The sequence below is a fragment of the Procambarus clarkii genome, chromosome 28 (genome assembly GCF_040958095.1).
Source record: "Procambarus clarkii isolate CNS0578487 chromosome 28, FALCON_Pclarkii_2.0, whole genome shotgun sequence".
NCBI lineage: Eukaryota > Metazoa > Arthropoda > Malacostraca > Decapoda > Cambaridae > Procambarus > Procambarus clarkii.
In genome coordinates, this window is record NC_091177.1 from 40,180,046 (window position 1) to 40,197,879 (window position 17,834).

At 48.2% G+C, this 17,834-nt stretch overlaps 1 protein-coding gene across 1 annotated transcript in view; it reads right to left on the reverse strand.

The window, feature by feature from the left end:
* LOC123755126 (dynein intermediate chain 2, ciliary) overlaps positions 1–17,834 on the reverse strand; it is a 120,396-nt gene that overhangs the window by 67,071 nt on the left and 35,491 nt on the right. The window contains exon 5 of the mRNA XM_069332541.1: positions 3,772–3,945. Within this exon, the coding sequence (XP_069188642.1) occupies positions 3,772–3,945 (174 nt within the window). The remainder of the gene's footprint in view (positions 1–3,771; positions 3,946–17,834) is intronic.

Here is a 17,834-nt window from a genome sequence, read left to right on the forward strand (position 1 = left end):
GCATTTACCTCCGGACCAGGTCGGATGGAAAGCCCTTTAACTTCGCCAGGCTGAGTGCCAAGACAAAGGTTCGGCTGAGGTGTCTGCGCGACTTCCTTTTTGCCGACGACGCAGCAGTCACTGCCCACTCAGCCGAAGATCTCCAACGGCTCATGACCCGCTTCAGCGAGGCCTCTCAGGCTTTCGGACTCACCATCAGCCTGAAGAAAACACAAGTCATGGGACAAGGAATGGACTCCCCACCTGACATCGGCATCTCCGATTCCAAACTGGAAGTCGTTCACGACTTCGTGTACCTGGGCTCCACAATCTCTGACTCCCTCTCTCTTGATACGGAGCTAAACAAACGCATCGGTAAAGCATCTACTACCATGTCCAGACTGACAAAGAGAGTGTGGGCCAACAATAGGCTAACTGAGTATACTAAGATTCAGGTTTACAGAGCCTGTGTCCTGAGCACTCTCCTTTATGGCAGTGAGTCTTGGACACTCCGCGCCCGTCAGGAAAGACAGCTGAATGCCTACCACATGCGCTGCCTTCGACACATCTTGGACATCACCTGGCAGGACAAGGTGACAAACAACAACGTCTTGAGGAGAGCAAGAATCACTAGCATGTACACAATGCTGAAACAGAGACGAATGCGCTGGCTCGGGCACGTTATGCGAATGGGCGACGGCAGGATCCCCAAGGATCTCCTGTATGGAGAGCTGATGCAGGGAAAGCGTCCAACAGGCAAGCCCCAGCTGCAGTACAAAGACGTATGCAAGAGGGACCTGAAAGCCATGGACGTTGATCTTGCTATATGGGAGACACTGGCTGCAGACCGTTCAGCCTGGAGGCAGTCTGTTCAAAGTGGTCTCTCCAAGTTTGAGGAGTCACTTGCCAAGGAATCGGAGGCAAAGGGACAGAGAAGGAAAGCCGGTAGCCAGGAAGACAGACCAGAATCGGACTTCGTTTGTGCTCGGTGTGGGATGGACTGCCACTCTCGGATTGGCCTCATTAGTCACACCAGACGCTGCACCAGGATTGACAACTTGGACGCAACTCCATAGTCTCCCGAGACTAAGGATGCCTACTACTACTACTAGTCTCCACGTCTGTAGTCTCTCACCTTACTGTAGTCTCCACGTCTGTAGTCTCTCACCTTACTGTAGTATCCACGTCTGTAGTCTCTCACCTTACTGAAGTCTCCACGTCTGTCTCTCACCTTACTGAAGTCTCCACGTCTGTAGTCTCTCACCTTACTGAAGTCTCCACGTCTGTAGTCTTTCACCTTACTGTAGTCTCCACGTCTGTAGTCTCTCACCTTACTGTAGTCTCCACGTCTGTAGTCTCTCACCTTACTGAAGTCTCCACGTCTGTAGTCTTCACCTTCCTCAGCATCTCTTGTGGTCTATCCAATTCCTTTACCGTCATGTGTACTCAACACGTTAATGCAATGGTGGCTAGTTCCCCGGGGCGATTCATACTCTATCTTCTCCACAGGTGCCTCATTGTCCTGGGCTCCTGTGAACACCTGCTGGGCTCTTGTGGGCACCTGTCCCCGTGTGTGTAACCCTGTACTTACCTGCTGGGCACCTGTCCCCGTGTGTGTACCCCTGTACTCACCTGCTGGGCACCTGTCCCCGTGTGTGTACCCCTGTACTCACCTGCTGGGCACCTGTCCCCGTGTGTGTACCCCTGTACTCACCTGCTGGGCACCTGTCCCCGTGTGTGTATACCCCTGTACTAACCTGCTGGGCACCTGTCCCCGTGTGTGTGTACCCCTGTACTAACCTGCTGGGCACCTGTCCCCGTGTGTGTGTACCCCTGTACTAACCTGCTGGGCACCTGTCCCCGTGTGTGTACCCATGAACTCACCTGCTGGGCACCTGACCCCGTGTGTGTATACCCCTGTACTAACCTGCTGGGCACCTGTCCCCGTGTGTGTGTACCCCTGTACTAACCTGCTGGGCACCTGTCCCCGTGTGTGTATACCCCTGTACTAACCTGCTGGGCACCTGTCCCCGTGTGTGTATACCCCTGTACTAACCTGCTGGGCACCTGTCCCCGTGTGTGTGTACCCCTGTACTAACCTGCTGGGCACCTGTCCCCGTGTGTGTACCCCTGTACTCACCTGCTGGGCACCTGTCCCCGTGTGTGTGTACCCCTGTACTAACCTGCTGGGCACCTGTCCCCGTGTGTGTACCCCTGTACTAACCTGCTGGGCACCTGTCCCCGTGTGTGTACCCCTGTACTACCCTGCTGGGCACCTGTCCCCGTGTGTGTGTACCCCTGTACTAACCTGCTGGGCACCTGTCCCCGTGTGTGTGTACCCCTGTACTAACCTGCTGGGCACCTGTCCCCGTGTGTGTACCCCTGTACTCACCTGCTGGGCACCTGTCCCCGTGTGTGTACCCCTGTACTAACCTGCTGGGCACCTGTCCCCGTGTGTGTACCCCTGTACTCACCTGCTGGGCACCTGTCCCCGTGTGTGTACCCCTGTACTAACCTGCTGGGCACCTGTCCCCGTGTGTGTGTACCCCTGTACTAACCTGCTGGGCACCTGTCCCCGTGTGTGTGTACCCCTGTACTAACCTGCTGGGCACCTGTCCCCGTGTGTGTGTACCCCTGTACTAACCTGCTGGGCACCTGTCCCCGTGTGTGTACCCCTGTACTCACCTGCTGGGCACCTGTCCCCGTGTGTGTACCCCTGTACTAACCTGCTGGGCACCTGTCCCCGTGTGTGTGTACCCCTGTACTAACCTGCTGGGCACCTGTCCCCGTGTGTGTGTACCCCTGTACTAACCTGCTGGGCACCTGTCCCCGTGTGTGTATACCCCTGTACTAACCTGCTGGGCACCTGTCCCCGTGTGTGTATACCCCTGTACTAACCTGCTGGGCACCTGTCCCCGTGTGTGTGTACCCCTGTACTAACCTGCTGGGCACCTGTCCCCGTGTGTGTACCCCTGTACTCACCTGCTGGGCACCTGTCCCCGTGTGTGTGTACCCCTGTACTAACCTGCTGGGCACCTGTCCCCGTGTGTGTACCAATGTACTAACCTGCTGGGCACCTGTCCCCGTGTGTGTACCCCTGTACTACCCTGCTGGGCACCTGTCCCCGTGTGTGTGTACCCCTGTACTAACCTGCTGGGCACCTGTCCCCGTGTGTGTGTACCCCTGTACTAACCTGCTGGGCACCTGTCCCCGTGTGTGTACCCCTGTACTCACCTGCTGGGCACCTGTCCCCGTGTGTGTACCCCTGTACTAACCTGCTGGGCACCTGTCCCCGTGTGTGTACCCTTGTACTCACCTGCTGGGCACCTGTCCCCGTGTGTGTACCCCTGTACTAACCTGCTGGGCACCTGTCCCCGTGTGTGTGTACCCCTGTACTAACCTGCTGGGCACCTGTCCCCGTGTGTGTGTACCCCTGTACTAACCTGCTGGGCACCTGTCCCCGTGTGTGTGTACCCCTGTACTAACCTGCTGGGCACCTGTCCCCGTGTGTGTACCCCTGTACTAACCTGCTGGGCACCTGTCCCCGTGTGTGTACCCCTGTACTCACCTGCTGGGCACCTGTCCCCGTGTGTGTACCCCTGTACTAACCTGCTGGGCACCTGTCCCCGTGTGTGTACCCCTGTACTAACCTGCTGGGCACCTGTCCCCGTGTGTGTACCCCTGTACTAACCTGCTGGGCACCTGTCCCCGTGTGTGTACCCCTGTACTAACCTGCTGGGCATCTATTTATTCCTGTACATTTTTTCAAAGAAAAATCTTATTTCCACAAACCTTTTTGCCAGATTTCTTTTCCCTGTCGTCGTCCTTGTCCTTGTCCGCCTGGCGCAGCCTCTCCCTGGCCAGGACCAACACATAGTCGTGCTGATACGCGTCGTAGATCACTGAGAGGCCCACACTGGCGCCGAAGGTGCTGCTGGGAGGCTGGTCAGTCTGCTGCCCCACCGTCTGCATGCATCCATACATATATTTGTATTGTTAATAACGAATATAAATTTACTCTGTGCTTATATGTATATATATATATATATATATATATATATATAAATATATATATATATATATATATATATATATATATATATATATATATATATATATATATATATATATATATTATATATATATATAAATATGTATATATATAATATATATATATATATATATATATATATATATATATATATATATACATATATATATATATATATATATATATATATATATATATATATATATATATATATTATATATATATATAAATATGTATATATATAATATAATATATATATATATATATATATATATATATATATATACATATATATATATATATATATATATATATATATATATATATATATATATATATATATATATATATATATATATATATATATATATATAAGGCACAACTCTCCTAAACACGAGAGTGAAGTATACAACTTTAGAACACTTTCCCACCAGGAGACTCGAACCCTAGCCAGCACAGAAGCCTTCCAGCAACTGGCATAACAGGTACGCATAACAGGTGGAGAGGGTTAAGGCGTACCTGTTATGCCAGTTGCTGGAAGGCTTCTGTGCTGGCTAGGGTTCGAGTCTCCTGGTGGGAAAGTGTTCTAAAGTTATATATATATATTTATATATATATATATATATATATATATATATATATATATATATATATATATATATATATATAAATATGCGGAAAATCCACAGAGAAATATGAAAGGAAGTGAACGTTTCGGCGTGATTAAAGCCATTGTCAACACCAAACTGACTAGAGAAGAGAGAGGAAGGGTACAGGCCAACACCTGGACCTGACCAACCCATCTCTAGGGAAGAATTAACCAGAAACAGGTATAACTTTGAATGGTCAAAAAGGATTAAGCGGTCAGAGAATAAGGATGAAAGATTAAAGAAAAACCTCATGAAACACGATATATGAATATAAAATTGTTATGAGACATTGTAACCTTCCTTATCAGAGTTTTTTCATAAACTGTTGTGCAATGTTATAACTAAAAAATGGATCAAGTTTGTACATACCAGTACTAATATTAAGAAGATTTGGACACTGACTGATTAGAGCAGACTCAATCAAATTCCGTTCCATGCAACCACCACGGTTGGTAATGCTTTTCGCCTCATTCCAGTTAATATTGTGATCACATAAACTCGTGTGCAGATACAATGCACTTGACGTTTGGACAGTTCTAATACTATAAGCATGTTGTGACAACCGCGATTCTAAGGACTTTCCTGTTTGTCCAAGATACACAAAATCATAATTATTGCAGGGAATCGAATACACGCAACCTTCTGTACCAGGGGAGTTTTTTATTAAATTGGACTTGATCGTACTACTAGTGAACACCATATTAATATTAAGTTTCTTAAAAACAGGAAACAGTTTTTCAAGTCCACTCGCATAAGGTACCACCAATGAGTTACTAATTTCTGGTTCGTGTTCGTGGCACACGTGTTCCTCACGTGTGCCCCAAAGAATGAGGTGATTTGATAAAATGCTATGCCCAAGATTACCATCAGAGTGCCGGCGGGCTGATGGGCTAAATAACCTCGGCTACCATCAGTTTTTTGTCCGGTCGTGATGGTCAAGTGGATTAAGGCGTCCTGTACATACCAGTTGCGTTGCTCCTGGCAGTATGGGTTCGAGTCACTTCTGGGGGTGTGAGTTTTCATATATATATATATATATATATATATATATATATATATATATATATATATATATATATATATATATATATATATATATATATTACACAATATAATAATATATATATACATATTAATATATATAATAATATATACATATTAATAATATATACATAATAATAATATATACATATTAATATATATATTAATATGTATTGTGTAATATATATATTACACAATACATATTAATATATATATATATATTACACAATTATATATATTACGCCACATCATTGCTGGATTCATGATGTGGGCGATGTTCTCCACTATGGGGCTATCCCATTTGGACTGTTTGCAGTCATTTGGAAAAGTCGGTCGAGGATGAGAGTTGACAAGTGTCCCACTGACCGGCTCCTTCCGCGAAGGAAATAGCCGGTCCTTCCCGGAACCTATATAAGTTCCTTCTTATATATATATATATATATATATATATATATATATATATATATATATATATAACTGAAAACTCACACCCCAGAAGTGACTCGAACCCATACTCCCAGAAGCAACGCAACTGGTACGTACAAGACGCCTTAATCCACTTGACCATCACGACCGGACATAATGAGGTGATAGCCGAGGCTATTTGAACCACCCCACCGCCGGCACTCGGATAGTTATCTTGGGCATAGCATTTTACCAAATCACCTCATTCTTAGGGGCACACGTGAGGAACACAAATGCGAACAAGCCAGAATGGTCCCCTGGACAATATGCAACTGAAAACTCACACCCCAGAAGTGACTCGAACCCATACTCCCAGAAGCAACGCAACTGGTATGTACAAGACGCCTTAATCCACTTGACCATCACGACCGGACATAATGAGGTGATAGCCGAGGCTATTTGAACCACCCCACCGCCGGCACTCGGATAGTTATCTTGGGCATAGCATTTTACCAAATCACCTCATTCTTAGGGGCACACGTGAGGAACACAAATGCGAACAAGCCAGAATGGTCCCCTGGACAATATGCAACTGAAAACTCACACCCCAGAAGTGACTCGAACCCATACTCCCAGAAGCAACGCAACTGGTATGTACAAGACGCCTTAATCCACTTGACCATCACGACCGGACATAATGAGGTGATAGCCGAGGCTATTTGAACCACCCCACCGCCGGCACTCGGATAGTTATCTTGGGCATAGCATTTTACCAAATCACCTCATTCTTAGGGGCACACGTGAGGAACACAAATGCGAACAAGCCAGAATGGTCCCCTGGACAATATGCAACTGAAAACTCACACCCCAGAAGTGACTCGAACCCATACTCCCAGAAGCAACGCAACTGGTATGTACAAGACGCCTTAATCCACTTGACCATCACGACCGGACATAATGAGGTGATAGCCGAGGCTATTTGAACCACCCCACCGCCGGCACTCGGATAGTTATCTTGGGCATAGCATTTTACCAAATCACCTCATTCTTAGGGGCACACGTGAGGAACACAAATGCGAACAAGCCAGAATGGTCCCCTGGACAATATGCAACTGAAAACTCACACCCCAGAAGTGACTCGAACCCATACTCCCAGAAGCAACGCAACTGGTATGTACAAGACGCCTTAATCCACTTGACCATCACGACCGGACATAATGAGGTGATAGCCGAGGCTATTTTTCATTATGTCCGGTCGTGATGGTCAAGTGGATTAAGGCGTCTTGTACATACCAGTTGCGTTGCTTCTGGGAGTATGGGTTCGAGTCACTTCTGGGGTGTGAGTTTTCAGTTGCATATTGTCCAGGGGACCATTCTGGCTTGTTCGCATTTGTGTTCCTCACGTGTGCCCCTAAGAATGAGGTGATTTGGTAAAATGCTATGCCCAAGATAACTATCCGAGTGCCGGCGGTGGGGTGGTTCAAATAGCCTCGGCTATCACCTCATTATGTCCGGTCGTGATGGTCAAGTGGATTAAGGCGTCTTGTACATACCAGTTGCGTTGCTTCTGGGAGTATGGGTTCGAGTCACTTCTGGGGTGTGAGTTTTCAGTTGCATATTGTCCAGGGGACCATTCTGGCTTGTTCGCATTTGTGTTCCTCACGTGTGCCCCTAAGAATGAGGTGATTTGGTAAAATGCTATGCCCAAGATAACTATCCGAGTGCCGGCGGTGGGGTGGTTCAAATAGCCTCGGCTATCACCTCATTATGTTCGGTCGTGATGGTCAAGTGGATTAAGGCGTCTTGTACATACCAGTTGCGTTGCTTCTGGGAGTATGGGTTCGAGTCACTTCTGGGGTGTGAGTTTTCAATTGCATATTGTCCAGGGGACCATTCTGGCTTGTTCGCATTTGTGTTCCTCACGTGTGCCCCTAAGAATGAGGTGATTTGGTAAAATGCTATGCCCAAGATAACTATCCGAGTGCCGGCGGTGGGGTGGTTCAAATAGCCTCGGCTATCACCTCATTATGTCCGGTCGTGATGGTCAAGTGGATTAAGGCGTCTTGTACATACCAGTTGCGTTGCTTCTGGGAGTATGGGTTCGAGTCACTTCTGGGGTGTGAGTTTTCAGTTGCATATTGTCCAGGGGACCATTCTGGCTTGTTCGCATTTGTGTTCCTCACGTGTGCCCCTAAGAATGAGGTGATTTGGTAAAATGCTATGCCCAAGATAACTATCCGAGTGCCGGCGGTGGGGTGGTTCAAATAGCCTCGGCTATCACCTCATTATGTCCGGTCGTGATGGTCAAGTGGATTAAGGCGTCTTGTACATACCAGTTGCGTTGCTTCTGGGAGTATGGGTTCGAGTCACTTCTGGGGTGTGAGTTTTCAGTTGCATATTGTCCAGGGGACCATTCTGGCTTGGTCGCATTTGTGTTCCTCACGTGTGCCCCTAAGAATGAGGTGATTTGGTAAAATGCTATGCCCAAGATAACTATCCGAGTGCCGGCGGTGGGGTGGTTCAAATAGCCTCGGCTATCACCTCATTATGTCCGGTCGTGATGGTCAAGTGGATTAAGGCGTCTTGTACATACCAGTTGCGTTGCTTCTGGGAGTATGGGTTCGAGTCACTTCTGGGGTGTGAGTTTTCAGTTGCATATTGTCCAGGGGACCATTCTGGCTTGTTCGCATTTGTGTTCCTCACGTGTGCCCCTAAGAATGAGGTGATTTGGTAAAATGCTATGCCCAAGATAACTATCCGAGTGCCGGCGGTGGGGTGGTTCAAATAGCCTCGGCTATCACCTCATTATGTCCGGTCGTGATGGTCAAGTGGATTAAGGCGTCTTGTACATACCAGTTGCGTTGCTTCTGGGAGTATGGGTTCGAGTCACTTCTGGGGTGTGAGTTTTCAGTTGCATATTGTCCAGGGTTCCAAGGGGTTGTCATAGCCAGGGGGTGGTAATGGGGGACGAGCTCCCATGACCTATAAAATGCTCCTATATGGCATGCGTCTCAAATAGCCTCTGACAACCAAGTCCAACTCCTGGCCTGCACGGGTGGCTTAGTCTAAGTCCGGCGGAACTGCTTTTACCGACAGGAGAAGGGGCGAGGGCGTGCCTCTGGCGCCTTAAAACCAGCTGCTCCGGGTAGATGGGACTCGATAGCCTGGGAAGGCAGCCCATCTAGGGGAAGGAAAACCCTGATTTTAAACCTCCGCTGCCTTGCGGCCATACCCTTGTTTTTGGGAAGGCTTCAGGAGTCAACCTCGAGGAAAAATCCGGAGTTGGAGCCCCTAAGGCAGTTTTTGTTGACGTCGACCTCGTTCTGGCAGCTCCTGCGACATTGCTGGAACCATGCGTATTGGCATTTGCCTCTCTATTGGATAATTTCAGCAACGTGGAGAGGGGGGACCTGCTGCATGGGTAACAGCTTCTCCTCCATATCTGCCTACCCAGGCTTTGCGCCCTGGAGAGGACACTCCAGCTTCGCCTCACAGCGTCGAACCAACACGGGAAGCGACAGTCTACCGGTTTTAAGTCTTCTGCTCGATTGGCGAAGAGTGTGACGCCAGGGGTTGCTTCCGATGGTGGGAGGGGTCATCGCGCCCCACTGGGCAGCTACCGCCCGCCTCAAGCTGGGCAAACCCCAGCCAATAAGGTGTTGCCTCGCCACGGTCCGTTAACCTCACTGGGTGCGTGGGGTTTAGGGTGAAAACTGACAAGCGGCCCGACAACTTTGCACCAAGCAATACCAAACCAAAGAAGAAAATATCAACTGCCCTAAAGCTGGGCACATGGAACGTCAGGACACTGACACCAGGTTTCTCTGACGACCTGCAAGAAATCAATGACGCCCGAAAAACAGCAATCATCGATAGGGAGCTGAGCAAGCTGCAGATGGATATTGTTGCTCTCCAAGAGACCAGGCTCCCAGGATCAGGATCTGTGAGAGAGAGGACCTTCTCTTTCTTCTGGCAAGGAAAACCTCCAGATGAGACCAGAGAACATGGTGTGGGATTTGCCGTCAGGAATGCACTGTTGGGACACATTATGCCACCGATGGGGGAAACCGAACGAATTCTGTCTCTGCAACTGTACTCCCAAACAGGACCAGTCAATGTAATTAGTGCATATGCACCAACCCTGACTTCTCCAGCAGAGGCAAAGGAAAAATTCTACGATGACCTCAACAGAGTCATAGCGAGAATCCCTGTAAAGGAGCCACTGTTCATCCTCGGCGACTTCAACGCCAGAGTGGGTGCCGAGCACAACATTTGGCCCACTTGCCTGGGTCAATTCGGCATAGGAAGGATGAATGAGAACGGGCAACGTCTGCTAGAACTCTGCTGCCTTCATGGTCTTTGTGTCACCAACACGTTCTTCGGCACAAAGCCTCAACACCGAGTATCTTGGAGACACCCCAGATCCAAGCACTGGCACCAGCTTGACCTGATTCTTACCAGGCGTGCAAGTCTACCCAGCGTCAAGATTACGCGTAGCTACCAGAGTGCTGTCTGTGACACCGACCACTCCCTGGTATGTAGCAGGGTCAAGATGCAACCAAAGAAGATTCATCACTCGAAAAAGGCGGGCAGACCTCGCATCGACACCACCAAGACCCGCAACCAGGACAAGGTGGAAGATTTTGCACACGTGCTCGAGGAAGCTCTTCCTGGCCCAGCCCAGCTGGGGTCACTGCCTGTAAAAGATGGGAGCACTTCAGAGACGCTGTGTTCGACGCTGCCATTTCCACCTTTGGCAAGAAGACCAGCAGGTCGGTAGACTGGTTCGAGGCTCACTCGGAAGAGATGACACCTGTAATCGAAGAGAAGAGAAACGCCTTGGCAGCCTACAAAGCCTGCCCAAGTCGGCGCAACTTACAGATCCTTCGGGCCGTCCGCTGCAAAGTGCAGCAGAGCGCCAGGCGATGTGCCAACAACTATTGGCTCCAGCTCTGCTCCCAGATACAGACTGCAGCGGATACAGGCAATGTAAGGGGAATGTATGACGGCATCAAGCAGGCCCTCGGCCCAATCCAGAAGAAGACCGCTCCTCTGAAATCTGCCACTGGCGAGGTGATTCAGGACCAGACACTGCAGCTGAAGCGCTGGGTCGAGCACTACTCTGAGCTATACGCCAGGGACAATGTGGTCACCGAAGATGCCCTGAGCGCCATTGAGTGTCTGCCTGTGTTAATGGAGCTCGACAGTGAACCGACCCTGGAAGAACTCAGCGATGCCCTAGACTCCCTTGCTTCTGGTAAAGCTCCTGGCAAAGATGGCATTCCTGCTGAGACCTTGAAGTGCTGCAGAGGTAGCCTGCTCATGGAGCTGCACGAAATTCTCTGCCTCTGCTGGGAAGAAGGAGAGGTGCCACAGGACATGAGGGATGCCAACATCGTCACACTGTATAAGAATAAAGGTGACAGGGGCGACTGCAACAACTACCGTGGAATCTCCCTCCTCAGTATTGTCGGAAAGCTGTTTGCTCGAGTCGCATTGAAGAGGCTCCAAGTACTTGCAGAGAGAGTTTATCCAGAATCACAATGTGGATTCAGAGCTGGCAGGTCCACCATCGACATGGTCTTTTCCCTCAGACAACTGCAGGAGAAATGCAGGGAACAGAAGCAGCCACTCTTTGTAGCCTTCATAGACCTGACGAAGGCCTTCGACCTCGTCAGCAGGGATGGCCTGTTCAAGATCCTCCCCAAGATCGGATGCCCACCCAGGCTCCTCAGCATCATCAGATCTTTCCATGAGAACATGAGGGGCACCGTGGTCTTTGATGGCCTAACATCAGGCGCCTTTGACATCCGAAGTGGAGTAAAGCAGGGCTGCGTACTGGCTCCAACCCTATTCGGGATTTTCTTCGCAGTTATGCTGCGGCACGCCTTCGGATCTGTCACGGAAGGCATTTACCTCCGGACCAGGTCGGATGGGAAGCTCTTTAACCTCGCCAGGCTGAGAGCCAAGACAAAGGTTCGGCTGAGGTGTCTGCGCGACTTCCTCTTTGCCGACGACGCAGCAGTCACTGCCCACTCAGCTGAAGACCTCCAACGGCTCATAACCCGCTTCAGCGAGGCCTCTCAGGCTTTCGGACTCACCATCAGTCTGAAGAAAACACAAGTCATGGGACAAGGAGTGGACTCCCCACCTGACATCGGCATCTCTGATTCCAAACTGGAAGTTGTTCACGACTTCGTGTACCTGGGCTCCACAATCTCTGACTCCCTCTCTCTTGATACGGAGCTAAACAAACGCATCGGTAAGGCATCTACTACCATGTCCAGACTGACAAAGAGAGTGTGGGCCAACAATAGGCTAACTGAGTATACTAAGATTCAGGTTTACAGATCCTGTGTCCTGAGCACTCTCCTTTATGGCAGTGAGTCTTGGACACTCCGCGCCCGTCAGGAAAGACGGCTGAATGCCTACCACATGCGCTGCCTTCGACACATCTTGGACATCACCTGGCAGGACAAGGTGACAAACAACAACGTCTTGGGGAGAGCAAGAATCACCAGCATGTACACAATGCTGAAACAGAGACAAATGCGCTGGCTCGGGCACGTTGTGCGAATGGGCGACGGCAGGATCCCCAAGGATCTCCTGTATGGAGAGCTGAGGCAGGGAAAGCGTCCAGTAGGCAAGCCCCAGCTACGGTACAAAGACGTATGCAAAAGGGACCTGAAAGCCATGGACGTCGATCTTGTTATATGGGAGACACTGGCTACAGACCGTTCAGCCTGGAGGCAGTCTGTTCAACGAGGTCTCTCCAAGTTCGAGGAGTCACTTGCCAAGGAATCGGAGGCAAAGAGACAGAGAAGGAAAGCCGGTAACCAGGAAGACAGACCAGAATCGGACTTCGTTTGTGCTCGGTGTGGGATGGACTGCCACTCTCGGATTGGCCTCATCAGTCACACCAGACGCTGCACGAGGATTGACAACTAGGGCGCAACTCCATAGTCTCCCGAGACTGAAGGATGCCTACTATTGTCCAGGGGACCATTCTGGCTTGTTCGCATATATATATATATATATATATATATATATATATATATATATATATATATATATATATATATATATATGTATATATATATATATATATATATTTATATATATATATATATATATATATATATATATATATATATATATATATATATATATATATATATATATATATATATATATATATATTTAAGAATATTTGGGTAGCAGTCTTTCCTGTAGACATATATTATTAAATATGACCGAAAAAGTAAGATTAATAATTCTAACATGAATTTTCTCGATCTTTCTTACGTTTCTTTTCACTGTTGATGGTAATTCAAAGATCAATTCTCCAAAATTCATTTTTATTTCTAGTCTAACGCGACACTTGAGCGCGTTTCGTAAAACTTATTACATTTTCAAAGACTTTAGTTTAAACACACACACACAACATTAACTGAATAGAGCTTAAACATCTTTCGAGTTTTTATACCTACATTTGGGTGAAGTGACATGTTACAATAGTTTTGGATGAGATGAAAATAAACTTTTAACACAAGACAGAACACGAAACAATGAAATACAAACAGGTATTAAAGGTAGGTATTATAGTCTGTGGGTTGATGGTGTCGTCGTCATGGTTCCTCCTTTGCAGACAACCCAACCCACAACTCGGTAGAGTGCTTATACCTCGCTAGGAGATCACACTAGGCGCTTCTGGCCCTTGGAGAGGGGCTCAACGTCACACATTTAGGGGATGCGGCTCCAACACTTAGCCTCGTTGTCACGTGCACACACCCACTCGAGTCGCTGTGACTCCCCACTCTTTCCTTAGGTGATATGATCTCCTCAATCCCCCTTTGACTTATTAATATTACCTTCTACCCTGTCCACAGCAGTGGTTCTTGGTTCTTTCCCTCTCTCTCTCTCTTCTTCTGTACTATTTCCTGGGAAGCCTCACTAGGACAAGGGCAAACACCAGCAAATTGGGATACATTTACTGGACAAAGCACATACACAATACATACACACATATAATAATAATGAATCCTATACTCTATAATATTACAATCAGGTTGCACTCCAACACCATCAGAACTCTATTATCAGCTTATCAAGTGGTATCCTATCTCCTGGTTCACCACCTGATACTATCAACCTCCTCAAGTTGATTAAGTCTACATACGCTGTTGCACTATCAGCAAGATAATGTATATATAGAAAATCAGCATGTGAATGCAATAACATATATCAGTATAAATGTTCATTGATACACAACAATGATCAATCGATCACTCTATCAGTCCTGGAACGCCTACATCTGTAGGTAATCCAGCCTACGTCTGTAACTCTAAACTTCAGTGTAAAACACTCCTTGACATTAGAAGGCAAACAGTCACTCACCTCTCACTGCGTCTTGCACGCTAATGACAACTAAACACTATCAACTCCCTACAAGTAATCCACCAGAACTTCCCCTTCCACCTCTGGAAGTTCACTACCCTGATATCTTCAGGTTCTTCCGGGCTTCACTACCAGGATCCTCTGCAGCTCCTCCAGGCTGCTATCATGAAGTTTTCTTGAGCAACTAAGGTGCTTCACCCTTCTGCTAGGTTCCTCCACAGCTCTCTTGGCTGCTACACCATGAAGTTTCCTCGAGTAACTATGGTGCTTCTCCACCTCTACAGAAGCACGTGACACTCCTCTTCACTGTTTCTCCTCACAGCTCGAGGTCCTCTGCTTCACTACCTTGGAGTCTCATCGATTACCTCATCTAGGCTGGCTTCGAAGTTCTCAGCAACTTCTTCCCCAAAGACAAACCTGCAACCCATCGACACTCCAATAAAATTGTTTCCCCTTTAACACATAAACAAAAATAACCACACAATATGCTTGCCTCAAACCTCTATCTGTCCTCTACATACAGTGAGAGTGGACTCCCCCGTTTTGGGCGGGTCCATACTCCACCTCGCCTGGCGGCGGTCCTCACTCGCTGGGAGGGTCTTCCTCCGTCAGGAGCCGGGCTCCCTCAGTCGCCCGTCAGAGCTCAGAGGGGACGGACGTCGCTCCGTGCTCCTCCCTCTTCACTCTCCTATTTCAGGCTTTCTGCCTTATTAAAACATGTCTAACTTATAAATAAACATTGCTACTGTCGCTGGGCACACGACCAACTACAAGCAATCACTATGAACTGGCGTATATCGTGCTTACCACAGATTAACTGATCGAGGGCGCTTTCCCTCTGACGGCGTCTGGTCAGGGCGCTCCACACAGCCCACGAAAATACCTCTGAGGAGCTTATGAAACTCTCCTCGCCGTCCAAGACTTGACACCACAACGTTCTCAGCTCAATTCCACAGCTGGCACGTCTGCACACTTCTCTTCTCTTAGAGATATATCACTAGGGGTTCCCTTCTGGCGGGAGCTCAAACGTAGCGCGGCTTTCCCCTGCGATGTCTGGCACTCAAGTGAGGTCAAGGTCCTCCGGAAGCGAGCCCCACGCCTCCAGCAAAATGTCCACATCTCCTAGCCAGTCATTTATCTGTTTCCTTCTTCACTGCCCATAATCTTAAATTCTTATATATATCCAACCAGCCATTTTACATATGGGTTATCACCTGAATATTTGCTAGACCTTCTAATCAGGTCAGGCTTGCTGAATAACTCTCAAGGAGGGAGACTCGTTTCTCCTGCAGGCTGAGATCATAACACTCCCCTCCCCTTATTTTTGAGAGTTATTCCAGTGGCAAAGCTCGGGATAATACATCCGCCACCACACTGTCTCGTTCTTCAACCGATTGGTTCAAACGGTTGATCTGCTTACGTACTCCCTTAAGAGTCTACAATTAGTTCGTTACTCCTTGCAACATCTGGCTCACAACTCGCCAGAAACATGATCTTCTCAGAAACAACTTGACCTCTCTGGCACCTCTTGGCTAGGCTGTCCTCCCTGGACGCCTGCACTCCATCGGTCCACTTTACTTATTGTCTCCACCCTCCGTTTCCTCGTCTTCTTCTCTTCACGTCCAGAGTCAGACATCTGCTGTCTGTACCTCCTCTGTCATCTTCACACTTCCATCTGCTGCCGTTATACTTTCGTCTCCTGTCATCATACTTCACTTCCTCGTCTTCACTGACGATTCTCCCTTTCGTCTCCTCATTTATCTGAGACCTCATCCTGTTCGACTCCCACCGAGTCCTCGGCTTTCCTCTATTCCTCCATGCTTGTATCATCTTCCTCTTCCCACATTTTTCACCTCTATACAACTCCCTTTCTTCTCCTTCAACTCTTCTTCGTTCCCTAAAAGTTTCTTCGGGCACTGTACTACACTCAACAGCACTCGACCGTACATGTCGCTCTACCTCTCCTAGAGTGCTCGTAAGCATCTCTCCACACATACTGTCTCTTCTCCTTTCATTTTCCCGGCTATTACTCTTCTTCACTATCTTTTCTCCACGTTTTCTGTGAAACATGTCAACTCTTGACATCTCCCACAACTTAACTCCATTATCCATACGCCTCTGTGCTCGTGGACCACTTGGCGCTATACTCCCGTCCTCAGTATGTCCACATCTTTCCTCATTCCTACTCAGCACAGTTGCATTCGCCTTCCGACCCTCAATTTCAGCAGTCTGGGCTCTACTCAGGTCCGCTCTCTTCACATGATTCTTCTTCGGCTGGGTCATCCTCACTTTCGACCTCACCGAGACTTCATTTTCCTGGGCTGGACCTTCATCAAACAACCACGCTATATCTACGTCGATATCTTCTACCGGTTGAATCGACACTGTATCATCTTCTCCAGCGTCTTCCTTGTCGGCCTCCTCTGCCTTCGTCACTACCGAGACAGGGTTTTCAATGGCTTGGCGGTAACCTGACTCATCTCCTCGGATGTCAGTCAGGTTCACACTCTCAGGTGTCCCACTCGTGCCGAGGCCTTCTGGGCTCTCCTCTGGCACAGTCTCCGCTATGACTCTTGTCAACACCTTTGTCCCGCACAAGTCATTCCCCAGGATCACTTGGACTCCTGGAATAGGTATGTCGGGGCACACTCCCAACATCACCTCTGCCGACACATATTCCGACCTTAGCTGGACAGCACATACGGGCATGTCACTCTCAGACAATAACCCATATACTTTCATCTTACTCCTGCCAGCTAACCGTCGATCATTCCCAATCAGGCTTCTCGCAATCAAGCTCTGATTAGCTCCGGTATCTCTTAAGATACCAACTTCTACCTCAGGTTGGCCTCCTACACTGATCCAACCTTTGCTCATGAACGGCCTATACCTCTCGTTCACTAAGTTCGCTCTCTGTGGTTTGTCTCGGAACACATTAGTATATTTACCTCGGGGGTCACACATGGCCAGGGTCACAACTCTCTTGCCCTGTCTACAATCTCGCATCACGTGACCCAATCCGTTACAATTGTAACATCTCATCTGGGAAAAGTCTCTTCTATATGTACCTGAGTAGCTCTGACTCTGCCCACTCGTATTGGAGTTCCTCGGGCCAGACGTACTACTCGTACTCTGTGGGGCTTTACTGGACTCTTGATTCCCTGGATAACGATTAGTTTCTCGTTTAGCTCCTCCATCCTCACTTTCAGACGAAGTGCGCGACCTACTCTTCTGAGTTTTAGGGTACTTACTTTTATCTGCCCATTTATCAAAATTTTTCTCACCCCAGACTCTTCTGGGTCTCTCATAAT